At 38.2% G+C, this 15,626-nt stretch overlaps 1 protein-coding gene across 2 annotated transcripts in view; it reads right to left on the reverse strand.

The window, feature by feature from the left end:
• LOC135218347 (3-hydroxy-3-methylglutaryl-coenzyme A reductase-like) overlaps positions 1–15,368 on the reverse strand; it is a 122,077-nt gene extending 106,709 nt beyond the window's left edge. Inside the window, exon 1 of one of the 2 annotated variants that reach the window (XM_064254575.1) lies at positions 15,229–15,368. In XM_064254575.1, the coding sequence (XP_064110645.1) occupies positions 15,229–15,230 (2 nt within the window). In that variant the 5' untranslated portion in view covers positions 15,231–15,368. Of the gene's footprint in view, positions 1–6,625; positions 7,029–15,228 lie in introns of those variants that run through there. The other variant, XM_064254574.1, reaches the window with a different exon arrangement.
• Positions 15,369–15,626: the final 258 nt, after the last annotated feature.

Consider the following 15,626-nt stretch of genomic DNA (forward strand, 5'->3'; position numbering starts at 1 on the left):
TTGTTTCGATACCGAAGAAATTATTTAAGTGAATATTAGTCGTACCGGAACACTGAAATCTGCAATGGGAGAAAATTCCAAAGCCGAATAAAATACGCAGAAATACACGAAATATGTATGGTATGGAATTTTCACATTCCCTCGCTCCTTCTGTGTTTCCCAACTTGAATACCACTCAACTAGAAAAATAAAATACAAAGGCGAGATGGCCAGATCAACCAACTAAGATCGGGAGAGGAAGTGAGGACGAAACAGCAGGATATAATGAACAGGAATAAGAGAAATAAAAGGGAAATATCAACAAACATAAGTACATATGAGAAGAACCACGAAATTAACAAAGGTAAAACAAAGAAACAATAAGAGAGGATATGATAACTGGTGACAACAAATGAGAAATAAGAGAATATAAAAGAAGAACCACATAGGAAAAACAACGAAACAAAAGAGGATATAATATAAGGGACCAAAAGCTAGAAATATGAGAGAAAACAACAGCAGCCCGTAGGAGAACCGCAAAGATAAACAGGCGGAAAAACAACGAAAGCAGCAACGGAAACATTCCAACAACCAAAACCTGGCACACAGAATGATCAGTGGGAGGAGGAGGTCGATATCTGATCGAACCACCAAGCTGGAATGCCCAATGTCCTAAAATGTTTTCAGAACAATGGTCTGTTTTTATATACATGTGTGTGACAGGGTAAGTTGGAGAATGCAAGGGATCTCAAAGGAAAAATCAATATTCTGATAAAAGGGAATGTGGCCAGAACTGCATTTCCTAAAGGATTTCACATGCCTGTCCTTTTTGACATGCTTAACGATCTCGGGGATTCAGACAGCGGGGGATTTTTGTGAGCAGAGGGGAAAATATTTGAATAAATAAACAAATCAGATCGTGCAATAATGCAACGGAGATTCATCGAAAGAACAAACAAGTAAAAAATGAGCCCAAGTTTCTTCGGCGCAATCGAGTTTTCTGTACACCGTATAACGCCATGGTCCATGAAACTAACCCATGAAACTTTCAGCTACAGTCCGGTGGGGGCCAGTGTTGTTGGCACCTATATGGTGTCAACCGCACGATCATGGCTAACTTTAACCTTAAATAAAATAAAAACTACTCAGGCTGGGGGGCTGCAATTTGGCATGTTCGACGATTGCAGGGTGGATGATCAACATACCAATTTGCAACCCTCTAGCCTAAGTAGTTTTTAAGATCGGAGGGCGGACGGACAGACAAAAAGCCATCTCAATAGTACGCCTTCACAGAAAACTAGACAATTGGATAAATGGAAAAATCAAATGGTGCAATAGTGCAGCGGAAATTCATCGAAAGAACAACTAAGAAATTGGTTGGAGTACAGTTAAAGAACGTCCAGGAGCAACATCTGAAAGAGTAAAAAAAAATTATGCCAAAAAAAGTATGACATTAAAAAGTTAATAAGCGACGACGCGCCCAGGGTTGAATAACAGTAAAAACTATTGAGAGAAAACTTCTTGTTCTTATGTAGAAGTGAAATTCAAGAATTAGATTTTATAATAAATAGATGCAAAATGTACCTGACAAAGCTGGCTTGTCAAATGTACGAATATTCTAAGGTTGATAACTGTACATGACTCAAGTAAAGAAACACCTGAAGAAGGCAAAAGTTCAAGAAAGTAATATATATTTGAGAAAAGCTTTGAAGTACTTTTTTTTAGGCTCTAATGAGAGGCACCAGGAATTGGTGAGATTACACTGAAATGCTGTCGAACTGCAACATAAATGTCACTGACTTTCATTCTTTCTTTCTTTAAACCTTCAGTGGAAAACCCTTATGGACAGAGGTTACGAATTTAGTTTAGGCCACAGGCCAAGCACTAGGACCTATGAGGTCATTCAGCGCTGGAAAGGATATTGAGAGTAAAAGGTTTGAAAGGTGTAACAGGAGGAAAACCTCTCAATTGCACTATGAATTACTTGTTGGGAGAGGATAGATAGCAAGATGGAAGAAAGGGAATATGAATGAAAGTACAGCCAAAAGAATGAAAGAAGGCGCTGCAAAAAACTTTCAGTAATGCCCACAGTGCATCCTGCGAGGCGTACTGACGGTACTAACCCCCTACGGGGCTTATGAACAGAGTCAACAGGCTATAAACCCAAAACGGCTCAGAAGGGAAATGAGCTGCAGAGAAAGACAAGTTATAGGAAAAGGTGACAAATATATAAATATATAAATATGAGGGATTAGAAAGCAATCAAGATACACCTGAATTTCAGGAGACGTCAAAAGAGAGCAGGAATGAATTTGCACCTCACTTCAATATTCGGAGACCAGAAGATTCCACAACTATATATACTAAGCAAAGTTTTCCACATTATAGTTGTAGCCAAAATAAAACTCATCACAAACTGACTGAACAAAGAATTACTTTGGCAGTGAATTAGGAGAAAGATAACGCAAGTTGTTGTAATAACTACAGCGAAATAGCAATGCCTACTACTGAGGTTTGTTTGTTTATTTGTATGGTGTTTTTACGTTGCATGGAACGTGGTTATTCAGCAACGGGATCAACGGCTTTACGTGACTTCCGAACCACGTCGAGAGTGAACTTCTATCACCAGAAATACACATCTCTCACCCCTCAATGGAATGCCCAAGAATAGAACTCGCGGCCACGAGGTAGCACGCCAATACCATACCGACCACGCCGCTGCCTACTATAGAGGTGACCAACAGTCGATCGCGTTCTACCAGTCAGTGAGTTTCAGTCTTTAGAGTAGTAGATCTCGGAGTCCAAAATCTGGCCACCCCTGGATTACTATATCTGGAGAGGTGTATGGAAAGGTTTTTGAAAAAGTAAGACAAACCAGACGGCTTGATAAGTGAAAAACACAACACTTTACGCAATGAAGGCTAAGAATCGACTCAACACTTAATAAACACTTACATAAAAGGCTTAAGAGAAGAAAAAAATAAGTAAAAGGTACACACGCGAGCCTGGAGAAAATTTACGAAAGGAGCAGGTAATGTGGAGGTGATAAAAACGTAAGAAATATAAGGTGACACTGGAAGAAGCATATGCAGAAAGTGAATGCTTGAGTATAAAAAATGGATCTCAGAACAGGGTGTTGCCACCATCAATCTGTTCGACATTTATGCGGAAGGAATGAATATGCAACTGTGTACCTATATCATCTTTTTATTATGGATTGGAAGTCTCTCTCTCTCTCTCTCTCTGTATGTATGTATGTATGTTTGTATGTGTGTATGGATAAGGAGAAGATGCAACTGTGTATCTATATCATCTCTTTATTTTCATGGATTGGTAGTCTCTCTCTCTCTCTGTATGTATGTATGTGTGTATGGATAAGGAGAATATACAACTGTGTATCTATATCATCTCTTTATTGTCATGGATTGGTAGTCTCTCTCTCTCTCTCTCTCTCTCTCTCTCTTCTCTCTCTCTCTCTCTCTCTCTCTCTGGAAAGTAAGATGAAGAAAGAGTATATGAAAGGAGGTACAGTAAGAGGAACGAAAGTGGTTGCAGCTAAGGGCCGAAGGCACGCTGCAAGGAACTTTAAGCAATGCCTACAGTGCACCGCATGAGGTCCACTGAGGGCATTGAGTGGTTGGACAACAAGATACAGAGATTACAGAGAATAAAGGAAATGAAATACAAGGACCTTAATAGTGGAAATAGCAGAATACCCGGATGTTGCATTAAGAAGTAACAACTGGGGCCGTTGGGCAGCAAGATTGAAGAGAGGAGACATGAATGAAAGTAAAGTCAAAGGTTAAAAAAATTAAGTGCAGCTGGTGGCCTTAAAAAGGAACGCTGCAAACACCCATTGGTGACGCCTTCAGTGGAATGGAATATAAAGTTTAGGCCAAAGGTCAAGCACTGGGACCTATGAGGTCATCCAGCGCTGGAAAGGAAATTGAGAGTAGGTAGGCTTGAAAGGTGTAACGGGAGGAAAACTTCGCAGTTGCACGATGAAATAATCGCTAGGAGAGGGTGGATAGCAAGATGGAAGAACGATAATATGAATGGACGAACAGTAAAAGGAATGAAAGGGGTTGCAGCTAGGGGGTGATGCCTACAGTGCACCACGTGAGGTGTGGTGACGGCACTACCCTACTGAATGGATAGGCAGGAGGAGCGGTTTTGCAGCGGATAAAAATGGAGCAATGAACAGGATGCTCACAGGGAAATGACGGGGAAAAAAACGGAAATGGAAGATAAAAGAAGGGGTTGTGAATGGAAATCCGTATGGCTGAAGTCAAGTCAATGCTACAGTGCAGGGGTGGCCAGACTTTTGGACTCCGAGATCTACTCTAAAGACTGAAACTCTTCCACGATCTACCATACTACATAATCACATATGATTGCGTGGAATCAGTGGAATGTATTTCTGGTGATAGAAATTAATTTCTCGATATAATGTGGTTCGTATCCCAAAATAAGCTGTAGGTCCCGTTGCTAGGTAACCAACTGGTTCCTAGCCACGTAGAAATATCTAATCCTTCGGGCCAGCCCTAGGAGAGCTATTAATCAGCTCAGTGGTCTGGTAAAACTAAGGTATACCTAAACTTAAACGTGGGGGAAAAATTCAAATAGCGCCATAGTACGATAAATTATGAGTACAATTGCCTCGCTTCTATAGAATATATATATATATATATCTATATATATATATATATATATATATATATATATTATACATACATACATACACACATATAATATATATATATATATATATATATATATATATATATATATATATATATATGTATATATTATATATATATATATATACACTATATATATATATATATATATATATATATATATATATATATATATATATATATAATATATATGTGTATGTGTGTGTGTGTGTGTGTGTGTGTGTGTGTGTGTGTGCGCTTGTGTTTTTGTTTGTTTATATAGGATCGTGGGAGAACGGCGATCGACCAAACAAGTGGCCTCGATCGACTGATAAATCGCGATCGACTGTTTGGTCACCTCTGCTACAGTGGATCACGACGAAGAGCAGCGGCAGAAATCAGTGGCAATCTGAAAGCATTTGTAACAAGATAACACTAACCAAATCTTAGTTCAGTAATAGAAAAGAATATAGAATTAACGCCAAAGTCCAAGCGCTGGGACCTATGAGGTCATTCAGCGCTGAAAAGGAAACAAATGTTAGCGGGTGGAAAGTGTGATTCTGATGGAAGAAAGAGAATATGAACGGGGGTAGAGTCAAAGGAATGAAAGAGGTCGCAGCTAAGGCCCGAAGGGACCTGCAGAGACCCTGAAGTTATGCCTACAAGTGCACCGCGTGAGATGCACTGACGGCACTAATGCCCTACGGAGGTTAGCACAATAATGACAGTTAAAGTTAAGTATATATTAGTTTATCCAGACCACTGAGCTGATTAACAGCTCTCCTATGGTTGGCCTTAGGATTAGATATTTTTTTTACGTGGCTATGAACCGATTGGTTACCTTGCAACAGGACCTACAGCTTATTGTGTGATCCGAACCACATTATATCGAGAAATTAATTTCTAATCACCAGAAACAAATTCCTCTGATTCCACGTTGGCAGAGCGAGGAATCGAAATCGGGACCATCAAATCGGTTGGCGAGCACGTAAACCCCTCGTCCAAAGAGGAACCTAGACAAGTAAACAGAGTCGAGGATGGAGAGATGAACCTACGGTTGATGAAATAGATGACTAGCATGCATACCCAGCTAAAGAATGACTCTTGGGTGAAAGCACATAAATCACACACAAAAAAAAAATGAAAAGGAAGGTATCTGGAGCTTTGCATATGATTTTCAAAGAGAATGACTCATGAAATTCTAACTATTTATAGGACCAGTTTCCATGGAAGTAAAATTTCGAATAGTAAAGTTTACGCTCTGTTGCACTCTTCTTGAAAAAACAATGAGAGGAAGAGAGGCAAGTTCAAAAGGTGACTTATACACTGAAATATGACAAATATAAGTTAAATAGTTAGCATAAGTAGATAGGCGAAATAGTGTTTTGTCTTAACATGAGACTCGAGGATTCGCTGGGTGCAAACACGTAGTCTTATTTGGACAAAGAAGGAAAATGACACTTAATAAGTCATAGTGGTTGGCGGAAGCGGTAAAACAAAAGGTCCTTCATACCAAGCAATAAAAGATGTCACAGTACAATGGGACCGTAGAAGTGCTGGAACAAAAGGGCTTTCATATCAGGGCGACAGAGGTGTTCGAAAGAAAAAGGTCGTACTCTATATAATCGCGATTTAACGGCATATTTAGAATTAAAAGGCTTTACAGTAACGAATTCCACATACCATGGCGTGCAAGTTTTCTAAACTCCTTAAGAAAAAAAAATTTTTTTTTTGTCCGTGTGTCTACGAAGAGGCTGAGACTGTGGAGAGAGAGAGAGAGAGAGGAGAGGAGAGAGATAGAGAGACGAGAGAGAGAGAGAGAGAGAGAGAGAGAGAGAGATTATATATATATATATATATATATATATATATATATATATATATATATATATATATATACACACATGAGACCCTACCTGAATCTTCAGTAACAACCACAACCCCAACATTTCATTCAAGCACCTTACCTTCGGACATCCCGATCAAAGCGCAAATGATCACCGTTGAAAACCCGATTTTCTCCCACCAAATAAACCTCCGGCTCGCTACGATGTCTTCCGGTTCAACAGATTTCACTTTGCACTGGCTGTCAAACGATGTAGTACTACTTCCTCCTTTTCACAGTCCACGTGAACGAGTTAAGTTCCCTGGTAGGTAAGCCTCTAGAATCGGGGCGTTTCGTTTGAAAGATAATCTAGATGCAGGATTCGACGACATAAATGAAGCGTACGGAGCTCGACAAAATTCGTTACGCCAACGAAGATGCGAAAAACGAAACGATAATCGTTAGGACCCAACACGTCAAAACACTACGCCAGAAGACGACGTTCCCGCGCTCGATGCTTGGTCGTATCTGAGAGTCTGCGAGTCGCGACTGACTGGGACTGGGTGAATAGCAGACTACAGGTTTACGCCACGCGAGTCAATGCCACTTACGAAACGGATCGTTATTTTTAGGCATTTATTCACCTCTTATATAAAACAACATTTAAAAATAACAAAGGGCCCCCTTAATGTTCATTTGATGGCACTCCATTCGATAAAGAGTGATGAAACAATCCTACGTAATTTCAAAATACCCTCTTACGTATGAGCGAGTAAATGGCACTTGGCAACTCCCCTAGAGAGCCATCTCTTGAACAGCGTATGAATGATGATGGGATGACGGCATACCGTTACTGGTTCTCACCTTATGACACCGGCATGTGTCATTACTGTTTATTAGTTCAACAACCGCTTGTTCAACAACCGCTTGTTCATCCTCCGCCAATCGGAAGTTGAAGCCAAAACACTTCCGTGTTCACTTTCTCCCTTCTTTCCCGAGAGGACTGACTGGTTTATATGCTCTGGCGTCGCGCGCGCAACTGTAGGTACATAAGTTAACAATTATAGGAGTTAAATCACTCTGCAAGGAATGGGATTAATTTACGGGAAAATGCAACTATACCCAGATAGATACCTTGTAATGGAGCTGAATAAGCGAATCACTGCACTCTCTCTCTCTCTCTCTCTCTATATATATATATAATATATATTAATATATAATATAAATATAAATATATATTATAATAGCGGATTTCCGTATTCGCAAATTGATTGATTGATTATGGAATTTAAGGCATAGCTCTAGCGCTGGGACCTGCAAAGGTCATTCAGCGCTGCGTATTCGCAGATTATTTGAACTTGCCAACGAACATTGCAACAATGGCTCACGTCAAAGACAAATAAAAGTTTAAATATTCGCCAACACCGTATGTCGCCAATGGCGGAATACATGTAAAACTCCTGCATTGCGGGTGAACACTCTCAGCTGAAAATTTCCACAATATTTACTTCACATACCTACAAACCACAATAAACCCTACAACATTCGCTCCCTATTTCGCTCTAAGTCATCTGTCCCTGAATATCTAGGTTTTCATACACATCTTTCTAATTCTACCAAAAGATACATTCCTATACACTCCTTTCACTTGCCTGTCGTCCTTCACTCTTATCACAAGATCAAACCACCTCAAACCACCCTTTTACCAATACTGATCTTTTGGCCACTTGTACATATTTCTTTATCAGTATTTTACTTCTTCTTCCAATGAACTACATTACTATGCAAACAATTCACATCAGCAGCTTCAATCTTTAGTCTTTCATTCCCAGTCTGCATCCACACCTAACTCCTATAAAGGAGAGGAGGCTCAACTGTTTTCAATTACCCTCTGAGACTTACCCTTGGTTACGCTGCTTTAAGCTGCCTTCTCTTGATCAAGCCTCCAAGCTCTGTCATTACGTTTGGCAATCTTTCTTCACGAACCTTAATCAGTAATGAAACGTTTGCAAACATTAAACCAGTCTAAGACTTTATTCACGGCCCATTTTCCGATTTCAGAACTTTACACCTATACACAGTGCATGACTATCCATACATCTGCGTTTATTTGTTTGTATGGTACTTTTACATTGCACGGAACCAGTGGTTATTCGGCAACGGGACCAACGAATTTACGTGACTTCCGAACCACGTCGAGAGTGAACTTCTATCACCATAAATACACATCTTTGACTCCTCAATGGAATGCCCGAGAATCGAACTCGCCTCCAGGTGTAGTCTCCAAGACCAAACATAACACGCCACTGAATCGCTCATATATCTGGTATGAAGAACAAACACACCCTTATCTCAAAAACGCTTTTACATTTAACCAGTCTCACTCCCATTAACGAACTTTAACCTCCAATTTGCCCCACCTTTTCGGGTCCACATACGTAATGTAAATATTTTTCCTTTACAATTAACAACTCTCAAGTGAATTTCATCAAATAAAACACGTGATCCGCAAACACTCTTCTTGTCTCAAAACCCATTTGGTTCTATCCCTATCAATTCCAAATAACAATGACATTTCCTTCCTAGAAATGAACAATTTTGCCTCTACCCTGTGCCTTTGGAGGCTCAATCCAGACGCATCTACACACCCTGGTCAGTCATTCTTTCGACACAAATATATTATAGCATCTCACTTGTAATGCCATCAAGCCAAGTGAGTATTTACACGTCAACCTGTTAATTGTACTCCTTACATCCTTATCAGTCGCTTCCGCAAGCATTCTCAAACTTACACTAATTCCATTCCATTACTGTCTCTCTTCTATTTTCCACATTAACAAAGCTTCGAAAAGAATTATTCCATCAGTCCAGAACTGAATTACATTCAGAATGCATCTCTTTATTCGCATGTTTCATTTGCTCATTAACCTTAAGCTCTGCGTTTACTTCTACCGCCGAACAACTTACTATTCTCCATTAAGTACTTGCCTACATTCAAATTATAATAGTTTCATTTGTTTTCTCTATCCCTCACACCTGAATAACTCACCCATTCTCCCGTATGCTTGTCAAATTATTTCACCCATTCTACTGTATACTCATTAATGATTTCACCCATTCTCCCGTATACTTGTTAGTGATTTCACCCATTCTCCTGTATGCCTGTTAAATGATTTCACCCATTCTCCCGTATACTTGTTAGTGATTTTACCCCTCCTCCTGTATCCTTGTTAAATGATTTCACCCATTCTCCTGTATACTCATTAATGATTTCACTCATTCTCCCGTATACTTGTTAGTGATTTTACCCATCCTCCTGTATCCTTGTTAATTATTTCACCCATTCTCCTGTATACTTGTTTTTTATTTGACCCATTCTCCCGTATACTAGTTAATGATTTCACCCGTTCTCCTGTATACTTATTAATTATTTCACCCATTCTCCTGTATACTTATTAATAATTTCACCCTTTCTCATTCTACTTGTTAACTATTTCACCCATTTTCCTGTAAATTTGTTAATGATTTCACCCATTTGCCTGTAAACTTGTTAATGATTTCACCCGTTCTCCTGTATACTTGTTAATGATTTCCTAAGTCATACAACATCACCTCCAATATCTTGTTCCTTACTTCATTGAACCTCTCATCCCCTAATTCTTAATCTCCTATAATGAAAAAAAAAAACTCAGTGCTATACTATAGTAGATTCACATAAGCCGTGCATTTGGTATTCTAGGCCAGTCCTTTACGACACTCCTGATTGGCTGTTGATAAGCCATTCACAGGGCTGGAAACTCTCAGTCTCTATCGAGAGTTCACATGGGTAGGTTCTATGTTCCACCTCTCCTAAGGGATACTTTGTCCCTTAAGAGAGATGGAACATAGATCTTACCCATGTCAACTCTCTCTCTCTCTCTCGAGTGTTTCCAGCCCTGTGATTGGCTTATCAACAGCCAATCAGGAGCGTCGTAAGGGACTGGCCTAGGCATTAAATGCACGGTTGTTGTGAATCTACTATAGAAACATATACCCTAGTTTAGACTAGAATTTACCATTCTAATTTACCTTTCTCTTCATGGGACCTACAGCGAGCATGTCATCAATTTTGAAGTGCGCAGCAGTCTAATCCTCACTATTGATGTGCTTTGCAAAATTCCGTTTTATGTCACAAGCCAGGAATGATTAGAAGGCCATTTGTCGTTCTGTCTCGGTCTCGCTTTTGCTAAGATTGCCAAACAGCTTTTATGAGGTGACCGAGGGCACCAGAGTTCATCTCTGACTTCCCTTGGCCGGGGGGGATGGGGGAGGCTATCGTAAGCATTATTACTTAAATAACTGCCGAACGCTTTTCAATCAGTGTTAACGGGCAAAATTTTTCTGTTTTTTTTAAAGCTTTCACTCTTTTAACGACCGCGTTGATATGTTATGCACACACATACAATATATATATATGTGTGTGTGTGTGTGTGTGTTTTCATTCAATTGTGAATTACTTAACTTTGTGTGTTCCTTCACATTTTCATACTTTTACAAATATCTGCATCATAGCTTCTTCCGAACAGGTGTACATACACATGATTAAAATGGGCTCTTTACCCCTCCTCTCTCTCTCTCTCTCTCTCTCTCTCTCTCTCTCTCTCTCTCTCTCTCTCTCTCTCTCTCTCGTCCGTTTTCTGGGGGGCGAAGTGTCCAATATACTTTTTTTTTTTTTTTTAATTTTCTGAGTAACCTGCATCCACGGAGATTTTACCATTGACTTTCTGTTGCAACCTTATTATTCACTGACTTCCCGTTGCAACTAGGTATCAATTGTGTCCCTCTCGCCATACATCCTAGATGGTGAGAGAGACAGTTGATATTTGCTGCAACAACAAGTCAATGACAAACTTGTGTTGATGCAAATAACAAAAATGTTTAAAAAGTATATAATCGATACTTTGCCCAAAAAGTTGCAGTAAGTATGTGCATACGTATGTATGTAACATACATATTATATAATAATATATGTATGTACGTGTGTCAGAGAGAGAGAGAGAGAGAGAGAGAGAGAGAGAGAGAGAGAGAGAGAGAGAGAGAGAGGTAAAACGTTAATTACAATTATGTGAACACCCAATTCGAAGGGAGCTCTAACAAGATATTTGTAAAAGTATGAAAAAGAACAGAAACACATCAAGGAGTTAAGAATTTCCGGTTAGATGAAAAGCGACGAAAACGATAAAAATACGCCTGTTTTAAAAACTTAAAAACAAACCAGTGTACACAACCCAACCACAAACAACAAAATTTCTTACATCGAAGTACAATTCTAATATTGTTTGAACCTGAGGTCATATTCATTACAGTTACATTACTATAGTAGTAACAGTATGGAGTATAGAAATGTACTCGATTAATTTCCAAATCTAGGAAAGTAATCGAGATCCGAGTCTTACGATATGCACCTCGCGTATCATCGGCAATAATCTCCTAATTTCAACACCAAAGCACGTTCCAGGAACTAAATGCAGTTTATTTTAGATGTGTCATCGATTTGGTCATGTAATTTACTGGTACTGTATTTATAACTACGTCTAAAAATACAGTACCAGTAAATTACATGACCAAATCGATGACACACATCTAAAATAAACGGCAACAATTATGGTTAATATATACTTGGATACGTTAGTTACCAAAACCAGGTGAACAACAACAACAGCAATAATAATAATAATAATAATAATAATAATAATAATAATAATAATAATAATAATAAGGTAAACACAAAATCCACGTCCGGAAGCTAACAGTGACCACGATGGCAACAAAAAAATTCGCAGCCAAAACAACACTGATGGCAGAAAAAACGTAAATAGAGGAAATCTACAACACTAACTACGGTATAATCTCGTATAAAAAAATCATAAAACATCCTATTGTTGAAAAAACGGAAACATAAAAAAAAAAAATCGTTACCGCAAGCGTTCGTGTTTCGGGAATCGCTTTCCAGGAACCGCCTAATCTTCTGAAGACCGTAACTAAAAATGGTATATTCGAGTTTCCTAGAGTCTTCCTAAAGTCACTATTAGCAATTTTTTCCAGCAGTAGCAAGGATAACCAAATAATAATATTAAAAAAAATACACAAAAACAATTAATGTTACTGAAACTAAATGTTGGGTATGATGAATTCCCTGGGCATACGTACTTATGAGTGACCTGCCCATCCCAGCATTAAACGGTTTATAGCACACCTTGATATATGTCTTTTTTTATTTTTTTTATTATTATTATTAATTTATTTTATTTATAATTTTTTTGCAATTCTACCTCACTAACAACATAAACAGGGCAGTAATTAGTTCTTTTCCCCATGTCTCAAGCATGAGTAAATCTTTTTGCATAGAATTTGACTTATTCACAGACTTTTTTTTCTAAAGTCTAATGACTGTACTGAAATATGATTGCAATATTTTATTTATTTTTAGTTACTCTGGGGAAATTACAGGAGCTTTCATGTGCTTCATACCTTCACCATTATCTTCAATGCCAGTCTCAATAACAAATAAATGGGGTAAACTATGTTTCTGGGTTTGTAATTCACCAGGGGCGTCATTTGGGCGGTGCTGGGGGCACTTGCCCCTCAAGACACTGATTGTCCCCTGAAGACTTGAGTCCCCCCAAAAGAATTGAAATAATAATAATAATAATAATAATAATAATAATAATAATAATAAAAATAATAGTAAAATTCACTCCAATAAACTCAATACTGCGCTTAAATGGCTTCAAAATACTCCAAAATGAACACAAATTTCCAAAACTTTTCCAGAGGGAGTGCTTATACTGCACCCCCTACCCCTAGCTGATAGGACTTGTTTCACTCACTACCCCACCAATGTAAGTTCTAAACCTTTGCCCCCTACAAGAAAAATCTGGAACGACACCACTGTAATTCACAACAAAATGTTCATAAATCTTATTAGGGATACCTGTTCAAAAATTAACATTTACTATACGTATTAGGAATCTCTGTCCTAAAGTGAACTGAAAACGTCAATTCTACGTCGAATATTGGGGCTACTACTAGCTTAATCTAAAATTTAGAAAATAATCCAAAAGAAAAAAATCATGAAATTACAAAGAATGGATAAAACTATATTTTAGTTTTAGAATATATGAAATTCTGATGCATAACCATCAGATTTATAGAACCCTTAACAAGAAAATAACATTAACATATGACGAAACCAATGAAAACCTAAAGTCAGCCCAAAAAAAATGAATTTGTGCCAACTCACTCCTCATGGATGAAACTGAAAGAGATGCAAATTTTTGTGAAGTTGCCCGAGCCTAGAAAAACAATGCTACCCACACTAACAAAAGGGCATATATACAGATAGCTTTCATGAAAAAAAAAAAAAAAAAAAAAAAAAAAAAAAAAAAAAAAAAAAAAAAAAAAAAAAAAAAAAAAGACCATTTAGAATCATGTCAACTAATTTTGTCATTTTGTTCAAAAACTACTGAAACAGTGCATCAAATTTTCTTTGTACATCTTGAAAAGTGCAATATTCGCAGAGAAAAAGTGACATAAAAAAAAAAAACACCACTGAAATATGATGTATACTACCTATATTGTGCTCAAGGGCAAATAAATTCATGAAAATTATATAAATAGTGATAAATGTACAATACTTAATCCACTATACCGAAGGACAGTGAAAGACTAAAACTGGATAGGATGAAAGAGGCAAGATTCAAATTAAATATGCACAGAGAGAGTGCAGGGGAGTGGTTCAGTGAGTATCTCACTACATGAACTCTTACATACAAATAAACAATTGTAGGTCTTTCTCAAAAACTGCCAATACTATGAAAAACATGGGCTAGTAGTATGAATAAGCTTGGTATTTCTACAGAAGCAGTCCGCACGGACTGCAAGGAACATAACCGCGGATACGAAATCCACTAGGGATTGGGGCGTCCAATGTATTTCACCGTGTTTAATACTGGCCCCTGGGGGGTTAATTACAGTCGTCCGAATAAATATTACTTAAAATTCTTGTTCAGTAGGTAAAACTGCATAGAAAAATAGCAACTGCCATAGTCAAGGCCGCCGCGGATAAGTACCCTAGATCTACCATAAGCTTTTTGCAGATAATTCACAGCTTTATCTGATTCTGGACAACAGTGATGGTTTTAGGACCAAAATTGTTGATGTAGGAAAAGACTGATGATGTTAGGACCAAATTTGTTTAGGCTACATATGATGTCCTAGGTAGGAAATTTACATGATTGTTATATACTACGCTATCTTTCCTTAACCTAGTTGAAATTAGGCTGCCATGTCCTAGGTTGCATTGTCCAACCTGGCCATGGGAGTTTTGCACATCCCTTCTATCCTCAACGAGGATGTCCTTCTAGACCCTTGGTATTGACGTAACAGCTAGGAGGAGGAGTACAGTACAGTGAGCTCAAGACCTTTAAAATATTAATTACCTATTTGATAGCTACCTAACTATGGCACCGCTGTCCCAACAACATGCAAAATTAATGGCTACTGCCGGAAATTCTCATAGAATTCTAGAGAGAACCCGGTCATTCCCTACGTGGATTACCTAACCTAACCTAAACCGGGAAGTCCTAGCCTTCAGTAAGTAACTGGCCTAGCATTACAGTGCTCTAGAATGGGGCATTGCTGAGATCTCTCTAGCTAGCTAGTACCTTTACCCATTAGAGAAATAGAAAAATATTTTAATCTTACATGAGTTTTCCCTGATGTCTGTCATGACCATTTAGCAGCAACGCAACCGATTACAGGCACCGCCTCACCGAACTACCGACACCCCTCATAACATTTAACTAGGAATCTTGCCAGACTTAGATCAGCCCGTACGGCTTTCTGGGATCCCAATCCGTTTACAGCTTACTAGGAGTATGTGAAAGTTATTAGTAATAGCTCTAATAATATATGCTGTAAATGACATATTTTATACGTATAGACCTCAGATTACCTATATTTATAAGATAAATATATTAAATACCATAATATTGTATTTAACACAGCTTTTTGCAATCGAAATTGCTTTATTTTCTTATTACATTTTATTTCATGTGAAACACTACTTGAAATTTAAACTCTACTCAGCGAGCTGTACTTCC

This window comes from Macrobrachium nipponense, chromosome 9 (genome assembly GCF_015104395.2).
Source record: "Macrobrachium nipponense isolate FS-2020 chromosome 9, ASM1510439v2, whole genome shotgun sequence".
Taxonomy (NCBI): Eukaryota; Metazoa; Arthropoda; class Malacostraca; order Decapoda; family Palaemonidae; genus Macrobrachium; species Macrobrachium nipponense.